Source organism: Coregonus lavaretus (genome assembly GCF_964263955.1).
Source record: "Coregonus lavaretus genome assembly, contig: HAP1_SCAFFOLD_2303, whole genome shotgun sequence".
Taxonomy (NCBI): domain Eukaryota; kingdom Metazoa; phylum Chordata; class Actinopteri; order Salmoniformes; family Salmonidae; genus Coregonus; species Coregonus lavaretus.
In genome coordinates this window covers 11,065-33,907 of record NW_028166977.1, presented here as the reverse complement: position 1 = coordinate 33,907, position 22,843 = coordinate 11,065, and the positions used below count along the sequence as shown (strand labels likewise).

Sequence of the window (22,843 nt, the reverse complement as noted above, 5' to 3'; positions counted from 1 at the left end):
AAAAGACCTGAATAAAGAAAAGAAAAAAGTGTTGAAATAATGCATTGTAAGAAAGGAGACCATATTGATTGTGGAAAGACAACAAGATGAGTTTGAAAGTATTAGAGTTTATTTAGAAGTTATTTAGAACATCACTTCTATGAAGTGATCCTATAGGAATATCCACATTTCCTTAAGTTGTACCATAATTTACATGCCATTATGTAAATGTTATTGTATGACCACATACTCCCGTACAACATAAATTGTAACACATTCATAAATAAATTGTAACACCTGTATATTATCAATGTTAGACCTAACTTTCTGCCAATCATCTCTTTTAGTAGACCCTATGAAAAATTAAAATTAACGCATGTGTAAATCATTATAAAAAAAAATTCAAATGCATGGATCACGTTATCTGGGGCAAAGTTTATACAGTAGAAATCCCACCTGCTGCCAGATCGGTCAACTCATGTTAAATCATACAACAACGACAAAAAAAGACAAGCTAACCTCTGAATTAATGTAACATTATGGTGTATAAGCTTGGTTGGCTCTGTGTTTTAGTCAGTCACTGGTGGTGTTTAAAGACGCTACTTGAACATTGCATTTGAATGTGAAGTGCTTTGCCTCCTTGGAGTTGCTGCTGCCATTTGATAGATAGAGATTGTCCGCATTATTGCTAATAGTGTGTCACATGGTATTGAAGACGTCAAAGTTATCATTTGTATATTTTATGATTTTAATTTGTTTTTGATTGACTGATTAATTTGTGAACATGTTCAGTAATTAACATGTCTGGTGCTGCTTTATTTGAAAGTATATCTGCAGGTTTATTTGAAAAGGTATTATAGACGAAGTTATGTGATGATTCAACTATTCAATGCTTAGCATTGTTACTCTACTGTGTCATACAGCAAGACTTCAATGTGTATTATTATCAATACAGACGGTGTGTGTGGTGTGGTCATTGTGTTATTGTCATCACCACCTAAATGAATATTATTGTATTGCCTAGATGGATTTTTCTCAATTTTTTTCAATTGAATACAATTATTTTTGTCCAGAATATATATCAAAAGATATATAATTAAAGATAGGTCTAACTGATGTCCAAACACTTAATAAAATGTATAACATTGAAAACACATATCTATGTCTATTCAGTGTGTGTGTGCGTGTGTGTGTGCGTGTGCGTGTATGTAGGGGGAGGGGTGGTGTAGGGGGAGGGGGGAGGGGGAAGGGGAAGGCGGGACGCGGGACTTACCAAACGTCACCAAGCCACCCCTACTCAAAATGTTACTTCACAACTTTCGATTTGACAGGGGTGTAATCATTAGTCCAAACAGTTACAAAACGTTGCGTTTTGCAACTAAAACGACAGTTTCTATTGGACAAATTCAGCTAGGTCTCTACACGCTTCCTTCCGTTTAAGAAACGTTTTGCAACAGTATAGGTGTAATGAATACACCCCAGGCCTCCTCTCTAGGCTCGCGTTTTGGCGAAGTTGTGACACATTTGGTTTCCCTAACTTTATGAAGCAGTGATCTATTCATGTAACAGGAATTTCAGTCTAAGCTTTTGTAACTTGAATAGCAATCCGGATCAGGAGGATAATCTATGAATGACAACAATATGGATTCTGATGAAGTTCAACAAACAGGTTGGTGACATTACATAGAAAAACGGCAATTTATATAATTCCAGCTAATAATAAAACATTGTTTCTCAATTCATCTCCTCAAGTGTCTAGTTTAAAATGTATTTAAAAAGTTTGTAGGCGAATTCAACGAATGAAAGTCCTACCACTACAGATATTAGAAATGAGCTACATTAAGGAATGCACTTGTTGGTTGCCTAAAAAAAGTTGTTACATTGTTAACATGTTTTCAGTCTTACTCTGACAGCAAGTATGTAATGAGTTAATTAAATGATTAATTATTTGTTAATGCCCAAATTGTATTTACTGTTTGTTTGATTGATTTACTCATTCATTCGTTCTGTAGATGGCAGCACATCAGAAGAATCAACAAGTAGTCCTAATCAAAGGATGACAAGAAATCAGATCCTCACATTGATATCAATCGCATCTGTCAACTTCAGCTCAATGATTTGTTACTCTATACTGGGACCATTCTTCCCCAAAGAGGTATTGTTCAATAGGCTACCAACCATTTTACTTCTTCATTGCTTGTGAGATATTGTTACAGGTTTTGGTTTTTCCGATGCATGTTTTGAGGTCGGACTTTAGCACGTAGGGCGCACCAATTGGTGTCTTCTTCTATTGTATATTGGCGATCACACAATATAGTAGGTGGCGGGATGGAAAGAGGATTACAGATTGGCGTCATCTCGTTAGTCAGTATGTGTTACACCTGTGCTGGTTGCCATCTCGTTAGTGGGAAGGTGTTTCACCTGTGCTGGCCCAGGTGCTATTTAATAGTGGCTGGTACAGTGCTCCAATTGTCTTGAGAGATGTGGAGGGTCAACACCTTTAGTTGGCGCTCCCTATTTGATTTCTAGAAAAACAATAATTTATCTGATTTCGTTTTGCGCCACTTTTTTGGTTTGCTTCGCTTCATATCTTTAAGTTTGGTATGGGGTTTTTGCTTTTATTTGCCTCTTCTTGGGCAAACTTAGAAGGCGTTAATGGTGGGTGTCTTTTAGGTTCCAGTTGTTGTTTCTAGTCAACTTGCAGTGGACACGCCCACGAGTGTCTTTCAGAACCCCTCCTAAAACCCTACCTGTTTTGGTTGTCAGCGACTCTTTGTTAGTTCCCCCTTCTGTTTGCCTTTTTTGTTTTTTTTGCTGCGGAACGTAACAATATACTAAACAGAGTTTATGCAGAATCATGATTTCTTTATTCAGATTATAAAATAAATTGGCACATGTTGAAAAATTACTAAATTAATGTTTAGGAGTGCCATAGTAAAGTACACTTCATTTTATTGGTTGGCTGTAAGATACCAGTTCAGACTAGATGTCATGACTGACATGTGGTTGTATTTGTATAATGTGTTGGACACGAAAAGCCCCTAAACCTTAGGGCAATGATGTGTCATACAATGGATACTCAGTCACATCAACACATGCAAACATCAAAGCAGAAACTCGCTCCTGCAGGTTCATGCTCTACAACAGGGCTCTCCAACCCTGTTCATGGAGAGCTAAACCTCCTGTAGGTTTTCGCAACAACCCCAGTTGTAACTAACCTGATTCAGCTCATCAACCAGCTAATTATTAGAATCAGGTGCGCTAGTGACACAGGTCCTAATCCAGGCACTTCTCCTGTCTGGACTACTGCAACTCTCTGTTGGCTGGGCTCCACGCTTGTGCCATCAAACCCCTGCAACTTATCCAGAACGCCGCTGCCCGCCTGGTGTTCAACCTTCCCAAGTCATCCCAGTCCTCCGCGCACTCCGCTGGCTTCCAGTCGAATTTCATAGCCACTACAAGACCATGGTGCTTGCCTACGGAGCAGCAAGGGGAACTACTTTCAGGCTATGCTCAAAGCCTGAACCCCAACCTGAGCTCTCCGTTCTGCCACCTCTGGTCTCTTGGTCCCCCCAACCCTACGGGAGGTTAACTCCCGCTCAGCCCAGTCAAAGCTCTTCTCTGTCCTGGCACCCCGATGGTGGAATGAACTTCCCCCTGATGCTAGGACAGCGGAGTCCCTGCCCCATCTGAAATCCTTCCTCTCCAAAGAGCATCTTAAATAATATTTGTTTCCCTTCTAGCACTGACTTTGATAGTACGTACATTTTCCTCAATGAAGTAGCTATGATTCAGATATGTTTTTGTCCCACCTAGCTATTTTAAGATGAATGCACTAAGTGGCTCTGGATAACTATAATATAATGTATATGTCAGATAGGCTGTCCTGTGGACATATGCATTTGAGTGACCAGAGTCTCTTGTGACTGACTGAAATCTCTGTTATAAGCCCTAAGCTATATTATGGTGTAAACATTTTTTTAAAATAAAGTCACGACCACTGATATACCTGTGGAAAAGTGTCATAAACGAAGAAAAAAAAACAGTGATTTTCAAACACTATGAGATTCGTGGGGAGCAAGAAATACCCTCCCTCTGGCTCGAAGCTCGTTGCAGTTTTTGAAAATCATTTTTTTAGGACCTACTTATCGTTTTAACCACAGATCATAGAAATGCGCTGTTTTCACACATGTAGACTGGAGATAATGAATATGAGGTTGAAAAGTGGCGAAATTGCTCTTTTTAAGATCATAGTTGATCTAATTGCTAAAGATGATCTATATGCTTTTGGGAAACTCAACCTATAGATGAGTGAACGTTGCTGACCTAAACAGCACTGAGTCATGACTATGATATAAAGTCAGCTGTTGTGACTGTTTTCCAAAGTATTTTGTTTACGTGCCTTCGCTTTCCAAAAGGAAAACGACATCTTGTACACAATCATAACTGAAGCTTTTTCACCAAGCTTTTTTTGTGTTTTGCAGTGTCTGTATGTTTGATGTTGTAATGTATTGATAGATACAGGATATTTACTGTATGTATATTGTCTCTATACAGGCCATGGAAAAAGGAGCCAGTCAGACGGTCATTGGCCTTATATTTGGCTGCTATGCTCTGTGTAATCTGATGGGCTCCTTAGTAATGGGTAAATATGTAAGTATTTGGAATAACTAGGCTATAGTGCCTTAAGAAAGTATTCATACCTCTTGACTTCTTCCACATTTTTGTTGTATTACAACCTGAATTCAAAATGTATTAAATATATATTTTTTACTCTCACGCATCTACACACAATACCCCATAATGACAAAGTCAAAACGTGTTTTTAGAAATGTTTGCAAATTTATTGAAAATGAAATACAGAAAAATCTCATTTACATAAGTATTCACACCCCTGAGTCAATACATGTTAGAATCACCTTTAGCAGTGATCTTAGCTGTGAGTCTTTCTGAGTACCTCTCTAATAAGAGCTTTCCACACCTGGATTGTACAATATTTGTACATTATTCTTTTTTAAATTCTTCAAGCTCTGTCAAGTAGGTTGTTGATCATTGCTAAACAGCCATTTTCAAGTCTTGCCATAGATTTTCAAGCTGATTTAAGTCTAAACTCGGTAACTAGGCCATTCAGGAACATTCCGTGTCATCTTGGGAAGCAACTCCAGTGTATATTTGTTTTGTGTTTTAGGTTATTGTCCTACTGAAAGATGAATTTGCCTCCCAGCACCCACTGATAAATCACAATTTTATATATTATTTTGTTTAATGGAGAAGAAGATTTGCCCCAAACATAACACTTTCTATTCAGGACATAAAGTTAATTTCTTTGCCAAACTTTTTGCTGTTTTACTTAAGTGCCTAATTGCTTTCAGGTTGTATGTTTTTGAATATTTTGTTTCTGTACAGGCTTCCTTCTTTTCACTCTGTCATTTAGGTTAGTATTGTGGAGTAACTACAATGTTGATCCATCCTGTTTTCTCCTATCACAGCCATTAAACTCTGTAACTGTTTTAAAGTCACCATTGGCCTCATGGTGAAACCCCTGAGTGGTTTCCTTCTTCTCCGGCAACTGAGTTAGGTAGGATGCCTGTATCTTTGTAGTGACTGGGTGTATTGATACACCATCCAAAGTGTAATTAATAACTTCACCATGGCCTCTCGAGTGGCGCAGCGGTCTAAGACTGAGGCGTCACTACAGACCCGGGTTCGATCCCAGGCTGTGTCACAACCGGCCATGACCGGGAGTCCCATAGAACGGCGCACAATTGGCCCAGCATCATCCGGAGGGTTTGGCCGGGGGGCTTTACTTGGCTCATCGAGCTCTAGCGACTCCTAGTTGGACGGTGTTTCCTCCGACAGATTGGTGCGGCTGGGTTCCAGGTTAAGCGGGCAGGTGTTAAGAAGCGCGGTTTGGCGGGTCATGTTTGGGAGGACGCATGACTCGACCTTCGCCTCTCCTGAGCCCGTTGGGGAGTTGCAGCGATGACACAAGATCGCAATTGGATATCACAAAATTGGGGAGAAAATACAAACAAATATTTTTTTTTTTTAAAGTACATAACTTCACCATGCTCAAAGGGATATTCAATGTCTGCATTTTAAAGTTTTACTCATTGACCAATAGTTGCCCTTCTTTGCGAGGCATTAGAAAACCTCCCTGGTCTTTGTGGTTGAATCTGTGTTTGAAATTCACTGCTCGACTGCGGGACCTCCCAGATAGTTGTATGTGTGGGGTACAGATGAGGTAGTCATTCACAAATCATGTTTAACACTATTATTGCACACCAAGTCCATTTCTTCCTGCTGAATTTATTTAGGCTTGCCATAACAAAGGGGTTGAATACTTACTGACTCAAGACATTTCAGCTTTTCATTTTTAATTAATTAGTACAAATGTCTCAACATAATTCCACTTTGACATTATGGGGTATTATGTTTAGGCCAGTGACACACATTCTCAATTTAATCCATTTTAAATTCACATGTTTAGGCCAGTAACACAACAAAATGTGGAATAAGTCAAGGGGTGTGAATACTTTCACCCTGTTCCCTATGTAGTGCACTACTTTTGATCATGTAGCATAGGGCTCTGGTCAAAAGTAATGTACTTCATAGGGAATAGGGTGCCATTTGGAACGCATCCTACGTGTAGTCATCAGACTACTCTGCTTGCGATATGACTTTTCACAAACATAACACATGCTATATCTCTCCTTTCAGATTGTCCAGATCGGGGCAAAGTTCATGCTAATTTCAGGCTTATTTGTGTCGTCAGTGTGCACCATTCTCTTTGGGTGAGTGAGATGGATAGCGTTCTGCAAGCATCACATACTGTCTATTGTGATTAATGGCAGGTGACTACCTAAACAAATGAGTTAGTTATCCATCAACAGATTCCAGGCAAAGTGCTCATGGAAAGCACTTTTTTTAAGTGCCCTCCTAAAATGTTTCCTCAACATGGACATATACATATTTTAGTCTAATTATTTTCCTGTTCTTGTTTTGCAGCTTACTCGACAGAGTTCCTGACGGAGCTACTTTTATTGCTCTGTGCTTTATCATAAGGTCTGTTGATGCTGTGGGCTTCAGTGCTGCAATGACCTCTTCTTTCGCAGTTTCAACAAAAGTTTTCCCAAACAATATAGCAACTGTTCTGGTGAGTTTAGTCAGCCAACCCTTGTGTAAGAGTCTGTCTGGTATGTTATGTGACGGAATTAGACACCATGTTCAAACACAAAAGCATTATGGTTGAGGTTGTTAAAATGTTTTGTATCCCAAGAGTTATGCCCCATTCGTCTTGCGGCTGTCTGAAAGCATCTTTAGCAATGAGCATTGTGATAAGTTCCTCTATTTGGTCATAATAATAATATGATGATGATACAATTGGATTCTGTTCTGTTTGGAACTGGAACCCATACAAACAACATTCTTTCTTTTAAGGCAGATCCTTCTATTTAGTAAACAGAAGCCTGTGGGTACGAGGTTCAACTGCATGTGCACATTTACTATGTTGAATATTGTGTTGTGTTTGTCTTCTTAGGGTAGTCTGGAGATGTTTGCAGGGCTGGGTCTTATACTGGGACCACCAATAGGTGGATGGTTGTATCAGTCGTTTGGATACAAAGTTCCGTTCATGGCTCTGGGATGCTTTCTTATTCTCATGGTCCCCTTCAACATGTACATCTTACCAAGCTTTGGTAACGGTTTATTTATGGTTTATGAACTTTTAACTAATAGTTAGCCATCTATAAGATAGTTATGAATACATTACGTCCCCCCCTTTAAAGAAAAAGGTGTTAACTTAAAGTGTGTAAAGTGTTAAACATTTAGTTATCTGAGTGTAAAAGATACATGTTGAGTCAAATGTTTTCTCTCTTTGTCATTATGAAATGATTCCTGTGATAATGTTTCTTGTTATTACAGTGAGGGGAAAAAAGTATTTGATCCCCTGCTGATTTTGTACGTTTGCCCACTGACAAGGAAATGATCAGTCTATAATTTTAATGGTAGGTTTATTTGAACAGTGAGAGACAGAATAACAACAACAAAATCCAGAAAAACGCATGTAAAAAATGTTATAAATTGACTTGCATTTTAATGAGGGAAATAAGTATTTGACCCCCTCTCAATCAGAAAGATTTCTGGCTCCCAGGTGTCTTTTATACAGGTAACGAGCTGAGATTAGGAGCACACTCTTAAAGGGAGTGCTCCTAATCTCAGCTTGTTACCTGTATAAAAGAAACCTGTCCACAGAAGCAATCAATCAATCAGATTCCAAACTCTCCACCATGGCCAAGACCAAAGAGCTCTCCAAGGATGTCAGGGACAAGATTGTAGACCTACACAAGGCTGGAATGGGCTACAAGACCATCGCCAAGCAGCTTAGTGAGAAGGTGACAACAGTTGGTGCGATTATTTGCAAATGGAAGAAACACAAAATAATTGTCAATCTCCCTCGGCCTGGGGCTCCATGCAAGATCTCACCTCGTGGAGTTGCAATGATCATGAGAATGGTGAGGAATCAGCCCAGAACTACACGGGAGGATCTTGTCAATGATCTCAAGGCAGCTGGGACCATAGTCACCAAGAAAACAATTGGTAACACACTACGCCGTGAAGGACTGAAATCCTGCAGCGCCCGCAAGGTCCCCCTGCTCAAGAAAGCACATATACAGAGCCGTCTGAAGTTTGCCAATGAACATCTGAATGATTCAGAGGAGAACTGGGTGAAAGTGTTGTGGTCAGATGAGACCAAAATCGAGCTCTTTGGCATCAACTCAACTCGCTGTGTTTGGAGGAGGAGGAATGCTGCCTATGACCTCAAGAACACCATCCCCACCGTCAAACATGGAGGTGGAAACATTATGCTTTGGGGGTGTTTTTCTGCTAAGGGGACAGGACAACTTCACCGCATCAAAGGGACGATGGACGGGGCCATGTACCGTCAAATCTTGGGTGAGAACCTCCTTCCCTCAGCCAGGGCATTGAAAATGGGTCGTGGATGGGTATTACAGCATGACAATGACCAAAACACACGGCCAAGGCAACAAAGGAGTGGCTCAAGAAGAAGCACATTAAGGTCCTGGAGTGGCCTAGCCAGTCTCCAGACCTTAATCCCATAGAAAATCTGTGGAGGGAGCTGAAGGTTCGAGTTGCCAAACTTCAGCCTCAACCTTAATGACTTGGAGAAGATCTGCAAAGAGGAGTGGAACAAAATCCCTCCTGAGATGTATGCAAACCTGGTGGCCAACTACAAGAAACGTCTGACCTCTGTGATTGCCAACAAGGTTTTTGCCACCAAGTACTAAGTCATGTTTTGCAGAGGGGTCAAATACTTATTTCCCTCGTTAAAATGCAAATCAATTTATAACATTTTTGACATGCGTTTTTCTGGATTTTGTTGTTGTTATTCTGTCTCTCACTGTTCAAATAAACCTACCATTAAAATTATAGACTGATCATGTCTTTGTCAGTGGGAAAACGTACAAAATCAGCAGGGGATCAAATCCTTTTTTCCCTCACTGTATATTACCCTGCTTGCTCCTCTGTTCAGCTGCTGATCCTACCAAGGACTCCTTCTTCAGGCTGTTCACGCATCTGAAGATAGTCCTCATATGCTTTGCCATATTCACCCTGAGCTCTGGACTCGGCTTTCTGGATGCAACCTTGTCCATATATGCAATTGATACGGTAAAGCCAAGCATACACCAGGGTTGAGGTGAATTCCATTTCAATTCAGTTTACTTCCTGAATGGACTGAAATTCAATTTACACCCAACCCTAGTATACTTTAAAGCTTCATATTTGAGAATATATTTGTCACATTTCAAAATATGATGGTTATGTCCAGTAGGACGAACCTCAGTAACTTAACCTATCTCTTTTGTTTCTCTATGTAGTTTGACCTGTCTCCAGGTTATGTGGGTCTTCTCTTCCTTGGTCTGTCGTTGCCTTACTGTCTGGCCTCACCTCTGCTTGGTATCATCAGTGACAGGTCTCCTGTCAGTACAGTTAACCCAACACTATACTATACTACACTATACAACACTATAATATACAACACTATACTACACTACATTGTTGGTTAACGGCTGCATTGTTGGTTAAGGGCTTGTAAGTAAGCATTTCACGGTAAGGTCTACACCTGTTTTATTCAGCGCATGTGACAAATAACGTTTTATTTGATTTACACTCTACAACACTATATAACACTACACTATACTATACAGCACTATAGTATACTATACAGCACTATACTATACAACACTATGCTACACAACACTATGCTAACAGTACACTGTACTATACAACACTACACAACACAACACTGCTATACTATATACCACAATACTATATTACACAATACTATATTCAACACAACACTATGCTACACGATACAGTACAACACTGTGCTATACTATACACCACAATACTATACTACACAATACTACACTTAAGTGATAATGCCGGAGAAGCCGGTGTTTGGAGGATATATTGGCAGGGGTGTTGTTTGTCGAGGGCCGGCAAACCGTGCCAATATATCCTCCAAACACCGGCTTCAAGGGCATTATCAATTTGTATACAACTGGTTACCAACATTTTCAAATAATGATTGACATATTTTAATTTAAAAAACGTTATTTTGATGAATTTATTCATACTATTTAATCCTTCCACAAGATATAGTCCCGACACAAATCTAGGGTTGCTACCCAAGCCGGCTGGTCGTTCGTTCTATCCGTTCGGTTGCTAGAGACGCGACTCAGTCGTTCAGTCTTTTTGTTCTGTATCTATGGACGCGACCCAGTCGTTCAGTCTTTTTGTTCTGTATCTATGGACGTGACCCAGTCGTTTGTTCTAAATGTTCCATTGCCATATTTGCTGGCAACATTCTTATCCCTTGCTTGCCAGCTAGCCAACTACGGCAATTTACAGTCACTTCAAACAGTGCAGCCAGAATAACTGCAAAGTAGCCGCATTTGTTTAAGCTGTTTTCTAGTGACATTTATCTGGATGCATCCAAAACAATGAGTTAATGAGGCGCGATTTCGCATGGCATAAAAAATGTGCTCTCGTCAGGACACTGTTGTTCAGAGGAGCTAGCCAACAACACAGCTAACACAATCACTTCAAACTGAAGCTGGAAAGACTGCAAACTAGCTGCACTTCGTTTCGTTTGACCTTTTTCAATTGACATTTCTTTGTTTATATCCTTAACAATGATGCCAGCTGATTCATGATTTCAACTGGCTGAGAAACGCTGCCTGCCTGTCTGTTTCGTCCCGACTCCCAACACGTACATTACTATGGGACAGCTGGAGATCGAATTTGAATATTGAAATAATGTTGCAAATGTTGGCGAGACAGATAGCAAGGTTTATACAAATCTCCGCTGTTGAAAACTGTTAGTCTACAAGACATGTGAGATAATGTCTAGCTGCTTTTTATAATGTAGATCAAGTTTATAACTTGCCTGGCAGGGCTGATGAGACAGTGGATTGTGCAATCAGATGGAACAGAGTAAATAGGCATTTTAATGTCATAGATTTAGCGGTGGTAACTTGTGAAATAAACACCGGCAGGAATGTGGTTTTAACCAATCAGCATTCAGGATTAGACCCAACCATTGTATAATATACTATATACAACACCAACCAATACCAGTCGTGTATTGTAGACACAACTTCTCTTTTCTACATATACTATAATGTGATTTTACCTTCTGGTTGTGTTTGCAGTACACTAGGTCGTGGTTCATGGTGCTAGGAGGCTTGTCTACAGCAACTGGCTTCTGGTTCTTAGGTCCTGTCCCCATTCTGCAGATACAGAGGTCAGCATCTGTTATTATCAGTGTGAAGTGTACTACTTCTCCTGCTATTACTACTAACAAGAAGCCAATGTGATACAATAATTATACTTTTTTTTGTCTCTGTAGTCAGATGTGGCTGGTGGTCTTCATGCTGGGTGTCATAGGATTCTCTCTTAGCATGACTACCATCCCCACGTTCCCTGAAATACTCGAATGTGCATAGTGAGTTGACCATTTACGTACACACCATGGCACTTGCGCACATATACAAATATACTGTATTTATAATGTCCATTTTGACTTAGAAGAATCGGTATCATGCAAGAGGTACAGAATGCAAAATAATATTTATAATTTTCCAATGGCAGTGAAAATGGATTTGAGGAGGGGTTGAGCACTCTTGGACTGGTGTCAGGATTGTTTGGAGCAGTGTGGTCCATTGGGTGTGTACTTGCAGTGTTATATTAAGTCTCTGAGGCGCGATTTGAGAGTTGGAGTTTGGAGATATGAATTCTAAACAAAAGTATGTTTTATTTGTTCAGGATGTTTTGTGGTCCAATGCTCGGTGGCTTCATCACACAACAGCTGAGCTTTGAGTGGGCTGCTTCTGTTCAAGGAGGCCTGGCCTTTCTAGCCGTATGTATAATAACAATATATGTATTTTATATAACAGTTTTCATTACAATGAGAATCTCAAAGACACTTTAAAAAAACAAATAAAGAAAACAGATATAGGGTTGTGGCAGTTCCTGCACGATGGTCTCCCACAGCTTCAGATGAATGGGCGAGGCAGTTCAGAAGGGCGGTTCAGAAGGGCAGTTCAAAAGGGCAGTTTGTGTATTCTATTATGCACACTTGAATACTGTCAGTCCTGCCTCGACACTCCTGACTCCTGACCCCTATAAATGGGTAACTCAAATGTCTGTGCTAAATTGCTTACTTGGACATCAACACATTGTTTATGCTAGTTAGTAAGAGTAATTTAGGTCACATGGATTATTATTACAGTTGAAGTCGGAAGTTTACATACACCTTAGCCAAATACATTTAAACTGTTTTTCACAATTCCTGACATTTAATCCTAGTAAAAATTCCCTGTCTTAGGTCAGTTAGGATCACAACTTTATTTTAAGAATGTGAAATGTCAGAATAATAGTAGAGAATTATTTATTTCAGCTTTTATTTCTTTAATCACATTCCCAGTTGGTCAGAAGTTTACATACACTCAATTAGTATTTGGTAGCATTACCTTTAAATTGTTTAACTTCGGTCAAACGTTTCGGGTAGCCTTCGACAAGCTTCCACAATAAGTTGGGTGAATTTTGGCCCATTCCTTCTGACAGAGCTGGTGTAACTGAGTCAGGTTTGTAGGCCTCCTTGCTCGCACATGCTTTTTCAGTTCTGCCTACACATTTTCTATAGGATTGAGGTCAGGGCTTTGTGATGGCCACTCCAATACCTTGACTTTGTTGTCCTTAAGCCATTTTGCCACAACTTTGGGAGTATGCTTGGGGTCATTGTCCATTTGGGAGACCCATTTGCGACCAAGCTTTAACTTCCTGACTGATGTCTTGAGATGTTGCTTCAATATATCCACATAATTTTATTTCCTCATGATGCCATCTATTTTGTGAAGTGCACCAGTCCCTCCTGCAGCAAAGCACCCCCACAGCATGATGCTCCCACCCCCGTGCTTCACGGTTGGGATGGTGTTCTTCAGCTTGCAAGCCACCCCCTTTTTCCTCCAAACATAACGATGGTCATTATGGCCAAACAGTTCTATTTTTGTTTCATCAGACCAGAGGACATTTCTCCAAAAGGTACGATCTTTGTCCCCATGTGCAGTTGCAAACCGTAGTCTGGCTTTTTTATGGCGGTTTTGGAGCAGTGGCTTCTTCCTTGCTGAGCGGTCTTTCAGGTTATGTCGATATAGGACTCGTTTTACTGTGGATATAGATACCTTTGTACCTGTTTCCTCCAGCATCTCTCACAAGGTCCTTTGCTGTTCTGGGATTGATTTGCACTTTTCGCACCAAAGTACGTTCATCTCTAGGAGACAGAATGCGTCTCCTTCCTGAGCAGTATGACAGCTGCGTGGTCCTATGGTGTTTATACTTGCGTACTATTGTTTGTACAGATGAACGTGGTACCTTCAGGCATTTGAAAATTGCTCCCAAGGATGAACCAAACTTGTGGAGGTCTACAATTCTTTTTTCTGAGGTCTTGGCTGATTTTCTTTTGATTTCCCCATGATGTCAAGCAAAGAGGCACTGAGTTTGAAGGTAGGCCTTGAAATACATCCATAGGTACACCTCCAATTGACTCAAATGATGTCAATTAGCCTATCAGAAGCTTCTAAAGCCATGACATCATTTTCTGGAATTTTTCCAAGCTGTTTAAAGGCACAGTCAACTTAGTGTATGTAAACTTCTGACCCACTGGAATTGTGATACAGTGAATTATAAGTGAAATAATATGTCTGTAAACAATTGTTGGAAAAATTACTTGTCATGCACAAAGTAGATGTCCTAACCGACTTGCCAAAACGATAGTTTGTTAACAAGACATTTGTGGAGTGGTTGAAAAACGAGTTTTAATGACTCCAACCTAAGTGTATGTAAACTTCCGACTTCAACTGTATATATTTTTTTATATATATATTTTTTCCCACTGTGCTGTCTGAATATGACTGTTTCCTCTTCTCAGGCTTTCTTTCTTGGTATATATTTTCTCTGTCAAAGAACACGACAAGAAAGGTAATGATTCTGTTTATTTACATAAACAAGTAGAAAATAACTGTTGAGAAAGCCATTTGAAAAGAGTAACAGGTTCGGAGAAATTGGTATTTGTGCCTGAATTTGCTTTTATTTGTTTGGACCTAAAGGGCTCCTCAGATCCAGGGGACAAGACCTTCAGATGAAAGTACCCATCTTCTGACCTGAACAACGATCATCTACCAGGAACAATAATTTAAATTTTTCTGCTGTGAGAAACTGGTCAAATTAAAATCCTACACCTGTAAATGTACATAGGTGATAAATGTAACTTGTATTAAAATGTAAAACTAAGAGGATGATACTACACAGGTTCTCATTTGTTGTCATAGCATTAGCAATCTTAACAGAAGCAGTTCAGTTTGCATTATGCCAATACCATATAAGACCTGTGCATATAATGACTTGAACTGTCAAGGACCTCAACAAGCCGTGGTAAAGCTTTGGAACTATTTGAAATAGCTTTTAGCAAACTATTTTAAAACACCATTTACTTCGGAACAGGTGAATATTTCACAAAATAATGTTTACATGACGATAATCAAAGGGCATTTAATCAGTTGGCTGTTAAATATGTACCCATTGAAATCCAGTACTATCTAAATGCCTCTCATTCTCCAATCTCCACAGCACCTGACATGGATTATGTCTGAACAGTGGGGTCAGAACACCATGTATGGAGTGATTCCGTGCCAACAGAAACTTTATTTCAATTCCATAATATTGAATTTGAATTCAAGATTTTTGAATTTGTAACGCACAAATTTAATTACATTTACGTAATTTAGCAGACGCTCTTATCCAGAGCGACTTACATGAGCAATTAGGGTTAAGTGCCTTGCTCAAGGGCACATCGACAGATTTTTCACCTAGTCGGCTCAGGGATTAGAACTAGCGACCTTTCGTTTACTGGCACAACGCTCTTAACCGCTAAGCTACCTGCCGCCCATTGAATTCATAAAGGGCCCGATTCCGACTTAGGAAATTACGCCTTTCAAATGCACTTCTCAGTAGTTGGTATTCAGACTTACTTTATGAAGGTGGTAAAGGGCTTTGCAGGAGTGGTTCACTTGAGTGTGCTGAATAAATGTAATTCAACCGCTGAAAATCCTACCCCTTGCTGGCCAACAGATTCTGGGTGGAATTTTCATTCAATAGGGTTTTCAGTACATTTATCTTAAGCCATCCCTTTAAATATGGTGTACTTTTACTATAGAATTTTGTGGACAGACTACAGAGTACATGGAGAGAATGGGTTCAGAATATATGGATCAATGAAAGAATGCTATCTACAGTATGCATCTTCCTCTCAGTTTCAGCACCAACTGGTAGATTTATAAATACTCTGATCTTGTAGATTATTTAGGCAAATTTTAGGGTTAGTAAAGTATGTATGAATCATAAAAAAGTAACTGGTTTGGAGAGCCTATGGTAATATTTTATGTATCATTAAGGAAAATGTTGGGAAATGTCAAAAGTAAAATATAGGAAACATGACTGACATTCTATAATCCAGATGCATGTTTAAATAAGGAATATAGCCAATACAGTGTGTAAACATAAATTAATGTATGTATGTGTAATGAGATTAGGGAAAGGGTCTGCTACCAATATAATGAGATTATGGAAAGGGTCTGCTACCAATATAATGAGATTAGGGAAGAGGCTTCCTATGGAAAAGCGCACATGACCTTTTGGAGTAAGCCACATGTGACATCTGGACGTTGAAAGATAAGGGTAGTGTGGCACTAAAATAAGTTAATCATTTGCCCTAAGGGGAGTAATTGTATGCGATGTAAACATGACTGTGCATTTGTGTGTGTATATAAGAGATCTCTAAGCCAAAAAGAGACAGTTGCTCCATGGAGCAAGCTCGGCTTTGTTATGCAAATAATACAAGTCTAATTTCTAAATTCACAAGTTGCAGTCTCTTGAGAAATATTTTTAAGTTGACTACTTTTTGAGTCAAATATTTCCACGACAAGCCTTTATGCACAAAGTATATTGATGAATAAAAAAGTGGTTTGATTCATCCTGAAAGTTGTCATGTTCAAGTTCAAGCCATGAAATATTGGAAGGTGGAAAAAAGTGTAAATAGGGGTTAAACAATAGTCCTATAAATCTACCCTAATCATCACTAATCATGGAACTGTATGACAACAGTCCAGTCGTCGTGAACCGTGCGCCAGGTTCCAGGTTTAACCTGCTATGTGTGGTCTGAGTTCCATAATGATTCAAGTAGGCTACATGGCCCAAATTATTGCACAATGTTAGCCTAATATGATCCACTAATCAGGGGCCCCTCACATTCTGAAATTGCATTTTTGTCCACCCCAGTTTTATCATTGGACTGTGATACAAAAAACGAGGCAACGGTATGCTTTTGGACCATGCGGACGCCTCCGAGTGTTTATCCAACTGGATTATTTATTATTTTTTTAGTTATGTCCCCCCCACTTCTAAAACCAAAGTTGCGCCCCTGCCACTAATGCTAGCGACCCTCAGGAACAATTTACACGGACACGACAGAGGAAAGAAAGGTCAACTGAATGGAATTGATAACTGTAAGCTACAAATTGAAGGAAACTAAAGTGACAGTTTTAAATATATGTGGGTCTGACAGTGGCTCCGGATAGTGGCTAGTATTTAACATGATACAAATTGTAAAATAAAATGGAGAAAAGCCTATAGGCTATAATTAAAAAAATGTAAAGCACATACATGAACTCAGCAGGTTCAGCCCTACAGAAGCCTATAGCTTGGGTGTCCAAATGTCATCCATTCAAATTATAAGGGCACACAATTAAAATTCTGAATAACAGCACAGCTGTTTATAGCCCATTTCACTGTGGAAAAGGGTCCACAATACACGTCATGTTGATATGATTTTCAGTTTGCTTCGATATGGCTGGTTTCACATTCTCCTCCAGGGATCATAAAGAACAATTATCCAAAACAATTGCTATGTGTATTTACAATCCCCTTCTCCAAACGGATTACTCATTTACCTAGAGCTCTTATCCATTTATAAATTACAGTGCATGGAGAATGCTGTTATTTCAAAAAAATAAAGTAGATTATTTTTCTACTTGGAACCGGCAGGTTTGCTTGACCTTATTTATCGTTTCCTCGTGCATAAAGGTGGTGGGATTATGAGGGAATTAAGTGAAGGTCAGAATAGGTTTTATCTGTAGACACACCTCCTCCACACCTTCATTTCTTAGATCTCCACCCTGAACCAACAGAGGGTGAATAACATGCTATTCTCATGATTAAAGTCAAGGTCAGAATATGCAGAGAAGTGCATAACAAGGGAATAATGTTCCATTTACACGCACTTCATTCAGGTCGGAATCGGTGCCAAATTGAACTTTAATATTAATATTGCATTCAGTTTTAAAATTCAATTTTCAATTTAAATGAATATTCAAATTCAATATGATAGATATTGCATTCATTGTCTGTGTATCAACTTTACAAACCATAATTTCAAGTTTACCAAAGTTTCATATATTCAACTTCTCAGGTGCATTCAGATTCTGTTTTCAAATTCAGTTCTCTAAATTCAGATTCAAAACAAAATACTGGTACTTTGCCAGGCAGGAAAGGTAGATGAGAACATATAGAATCAAACTCTTTGTGGCAAACAGGACCTACAGTAGAGATACCAATGGAGCAGTTTCTGGCGGTTTTCTGAAGCCAATGTGGCATGTTTTAATTTGTTTCTTCCTATGAATTTGGCTCTAGCATTTGAACCGTATGGGCTTTAAGCTATTATGACCCCATTCCCAAGAAAGCTACGACTCATTAGGAGGGAGTGTGACAAATATAATGGCCGCTATAAGAATATAGTTGAATAACCCTGTGTAGCAGAGCCTGGGAGAGGCCACTGCCACGGACAAGAGTTGGAGGGGTTTCAGGGTACAGAGGCTCAGTTCAAACTTGAGTTTTTATTACATAACTTCAAAACAGAAATGCTCAAGAAGAAGAAACTTAAAGTATAACCACAGTAACAAAAAGTTAGTCCTTAATTGTAACGATAACAAAGCGGCACCCCACCTCTGTTTTGGTAAAACAGATGGATGGGCCTGGATAAATGTAACCACTCTCATCCATATATAATGTTTGTTTACAATTACATTGTTTACAAACAATGGGGTAAAACAAGCATTATTTTAGGAATTCTTTACAAATGAAAAGCTGAAATGTCTTGAGTCAAAGTATTCAAACCGTTTTGTTATGGCATGCCTAAACATGTTTAGGATTAAAAATGTGATAAACATGTCACATAATAAGTTGCAACGACTCACTCTGTGTGCAATAATAATGTTTAACATGATTTTTGAATGACTACCTCATCTCTGTACCCCACACATACAAATGATCTGTAAGGTCCCTCAGTCGAGCAGTGAATTTCAAACACAGATTCAACCACAAAAGCCAGGGAGGTTTTCCAATGCCTCGCAAAGGGCACTTATTGGTAGATGGGTAAAAAAATAAAAAATAAAAGCTGACATTGGTTATCCCTTTGAGCATGGTGAAGTTATTAATTACACTTTGGATTGTGTATCAATACACCCAGTCACTACAAAGATACAGGCGACCTTCCTAACTCAGTTGCCGGAGAGGAAGGAAACCGCTCAGGGATTTCACCATGAGGCCAATGGTGATTTTAAAACAGGTTCCAGGTTCAGTCTGCTTTCCAACTATCATTGGGAGACAAATTCACCTATCAGCAGGACAATAACCTAAAACACAATGTCAAAGGGTGTGAATTCTTTCTGAAGGCACTGTACAATGTCCAGAGTACAGCAGATATACACTAGTTAGTCTCTAGTTAGTCACTAGCCTAGTTAGTACAAGTTATGTAATAAAAACCTACGTTTGAACTGTTTACTCTGCCTTACTGAGCCTCTGTACCCTGAAACCCCTCCTAGCTCTTGTCCGTGGCAGTGGCCTCTCCGAGGCTCTGCTACACAGGGCTATTCAACTATATTCTTATAGGGGCTAAATTGCTTCTTATTTTTTGTCACATTCCCTTGTAATGTGTCCTGCGCAACCTGTGAGTATCATAGAGGGAAACAGGCACGTGCATGTTCCAGAGAGTGTAAGCTTTCAGGAATGGGGTCATAATAGCTTATAGCCAAAACAGTCAAATTCAACATGCCACATTGGCTTCAGAAAACCGCCAGAAACTGCTCCATTGGTACCTCTACTGTAGGTCCTGTTTGCCACAAAGAGTTTGATTCTATATTTACATTTTAGTCATTTAGCAGACGCTCTTATCCAGAGCGACTTACAGTTAGTGAGTGCATACATTATTTTTTTATTTTTCATACCGGCCCCCCGTGGGAATCGAACCCACAACCCTGGCGTTGCAAACGCCATGCTCTACCAACTGAGCTACATCCCTGCCGGCCACTCCCTCCCCTACCCTGGACGACGCTGGGCAAATTGTGCGCCGCCCCATATGTTCTCATCTACCTTTCCTGCCTGGCAAAGTACCAGTATTTTGTTTTGAATCTGAATTTAGAGAACTGAATTTGAAAACAGAATCTGAATGCATCTGAGAAGCTGAATATATTAACTTTGATAAACTTGGTACACAGACAATTAATGCAATAACTACCATATTGAAACTTAATATATAAATATTGCATTTTAATATTGAATTACATTGAAATAAAATGTTACAACTAAATGCAATATTCATTAAATACTAATTCAATTTATTAATCCAATTATTCAATTTGTGCATTACAAATTCAAAAATATTTAATTCAAATGCAATATCTTAATACAGATAAAAAATTATAGAATTCAAATACAATTTCTGTTGCACTGAAATCACTCCATAATCTAGCTGTTAACCTCCTTCATTGCTATGTAGATTGACCAATGACCAAAATGACAATTTCTGTGACAGCAATAAATAAAGAATATGTGTGCAGATGGACCAATAAAGCAAGTATTGTATTCCATTGTATTGTAAATCCATTTATTAAATGGATTTTGGCAATGAGCCCTTTATCTACTTCCCCAGAGTCAGATTAACTCGTGGATACAATTTTTACATCTCTGTGTCCAGTATGAAGGCAGTTAGAGGTAGTTTCGCGAGCCAATGCTAACTAGTGTTAGCGCAATGAAGCAATTGCGCTAGTGTTAGTTAGCAACTTCCTTCAAACTACATGCAGAGACATACAAAATGGTATCCACGAGTTCATCTGACTCTGGGGAAGTAGATAAAGGGCCTCATTGCCAAAATCCCGAAGTATCCCTTTAAATGATACAAAATGAAGTTAATTCAAGGATACCATAATATTTGAAAATATGTAACTAATGTAAGCCTAGACCTTGGTTACAGTTGTCGAGTTACTTCTCAGTTGTAGTTACATGGCTTTGGTCTGATTCCAATGTGTGCCTCTGCTCTGCTGCTAGAATCCTTGGTTGCTACATCCATTTTTGGATTTATAAATTAATGATAATATACCCATTGATTCTTGAAGAATATAACTTATAAATTCCCCATGAGCTTAGTTCAACTGTCGTAACCCATCAGAACCCAAAATAGAAGCTTGTTTTACTCCAATGTTTGTAAACAACGTAAATGTAAACAAACACTGTATCACCTCAAAACATGATATCATGGATGGTAAATCCTTGCAACCATAGCTTTGTCTATGAATTTGAGAATGGTTCATCCCTAATTTGAGAATGGCTCATCTCTAAGCTTTTTACCAAAACAGAGGCGGGGTGTGCCGCTTTGTTATTGTTTCAACTGCACATTCTAGCTTTAAACTCGGAATTTACAATAATGGACTTCGGAGAACTCTAGGTACCTTGTTCCTCACTGACTGCAGAGTTACAGATTTTACAAACGTTTCTAGCTATACTGAACAAAATATAAACGCAACATGTCAAGTATTGGTCCCATGTTCCATGAGCTGAAATAAAAGATCCCAGAAATGTTCCATACACACAAAAAGCTTTACTATCAAATTTTGTGCACACATTTGTTTCCATCCCTGTTAGTGAGCATTTCTCCTTTGCCAACACGGTTAGTGAACACGGAACATTTCAAGAACTTTTAAAGTTTCTTCAAGTGCAGTCGCAAAAACCATCAAGCGCTATGATGAAGCTGGCTCTCATGAGGACCGCCACAGGAATGGAAGACCCAGAGTTACCTCTGCTTCAGAGGATACGTTCATTAGAGTTACCAGCCTCAGAAATTGCAGCCCAAATAAATGCTTCACAGAGTTCAAGTATCAGACATCTCAACATCAACTGTTCAGAGGGGACTGTGTGAATCAGGCCTTCATGGATGAATTGCTGCAAAGAAACCACTACTAAAGGACACCAATAAGAAGAAGAGACCTGCTTGGGCCAAGAAACATGAGCAATGGACATTAGACCGGTGGAAATTTGTCCTTTGGTCTGGAGTCAAAATTGGAGATTTTTGGTTCAAACCGCTGTGTCTTTGTGAGACGCGGTGTGGGTGAACGGATGATCTCCGCATGTGTATTTCCCACCGTAAAGCATGGAGGAGGAGGTGTTATGGTGCTTTGCTGGTGACACTGTCTGTGATTTATTTAGAATTCAAGGCACACTTAACCAGCATGGCTACCACAGCATTCTGCAGCAATACACCATTCCATCTGGTTTGGGCTCAGTGGGACTATGATTTGTTTTTCAACAGGACAATGACCCAACACACCTCCAGGCTGTGTAAGGGCTATTTTACCAAGAAGGAGAGTGCTGGAGTGCTGCATTAGATGACCTGGCCTCCACAATCCTCCGACCTCAACCCAATTGAGATGGTTTGGGATGAGTCGGACGGCAGAGTGAAGGAAACGCAGCCAACAAGTGCTCAGCATATGTGGGAACTCCTTCAAGACTGTTGGAAAAGTATTCCAGGTGAAGCTGGTTGAGAGAATGTCAAGAGTGTGCAAAGCTGTCAAAGGCAAAGGGTGGCTATTTGAAGTTATATATAAAATATATTCTGATTTGTTTAAGACTTTTTTGGTTACTACATGATTTCATATTTGTTATTTCATAGTTTTGATGTCTTCACTATTATTCTACAATGTAAAAAATAGTAAAAATAAAGAAAGACCCTTGAATGAGTAGGTGTGTCCAAACTTTTGACTGGTACTATATATATATATATATATATATATATATATATATATATATATATATATATATATATATATATATATATATATGCAGACATCATTTAAAACATATTAGTGAAAAAAAACTATGTTTAAGCTTTACAGGA

General features: G+C 39.2%; 1 protein-coding gene across 1 annotated transcript; it reads left to right on the top strand.

The window, feature by feature from the left end:
- The first annotated feature begins 1,461 nt into the window (after positions 1-1,461).
- Positions 1,462-14,869, top strand: LOC311114047 (MFS-type transporter SLC18B1-like). Its single transcript, XM_084189323.1, has 14 exons — positions 1,462-1,648; positions 1,992-2,134; positions 4,537-4,632; positions 6,700-6,773; positions 6,988-7,135; positions 7,520-7,676; positions 9,533-9,669; positions 9,879-9,980; positions 11,718-11,809; positions 11,915-12,010; positions 12,157-12,231; positions 12,331-12,424; positions 14,495-14,544; positions 14,673-14,869. The coding sequence occupies exons 1-14, from the start codon at positions 1,606-1,608 to the stop codon at positions 14,728-14,730; spliced, it is 1,365 nt and encodes a 454-aa protein (XP_084045449.1). The 5' UTR covers positions 1,462-1,605; the 3' UTR covers positions 14,731-14,869.
- Positions 14,870-22,843: the final 7,974 nt, after the last annotated feature.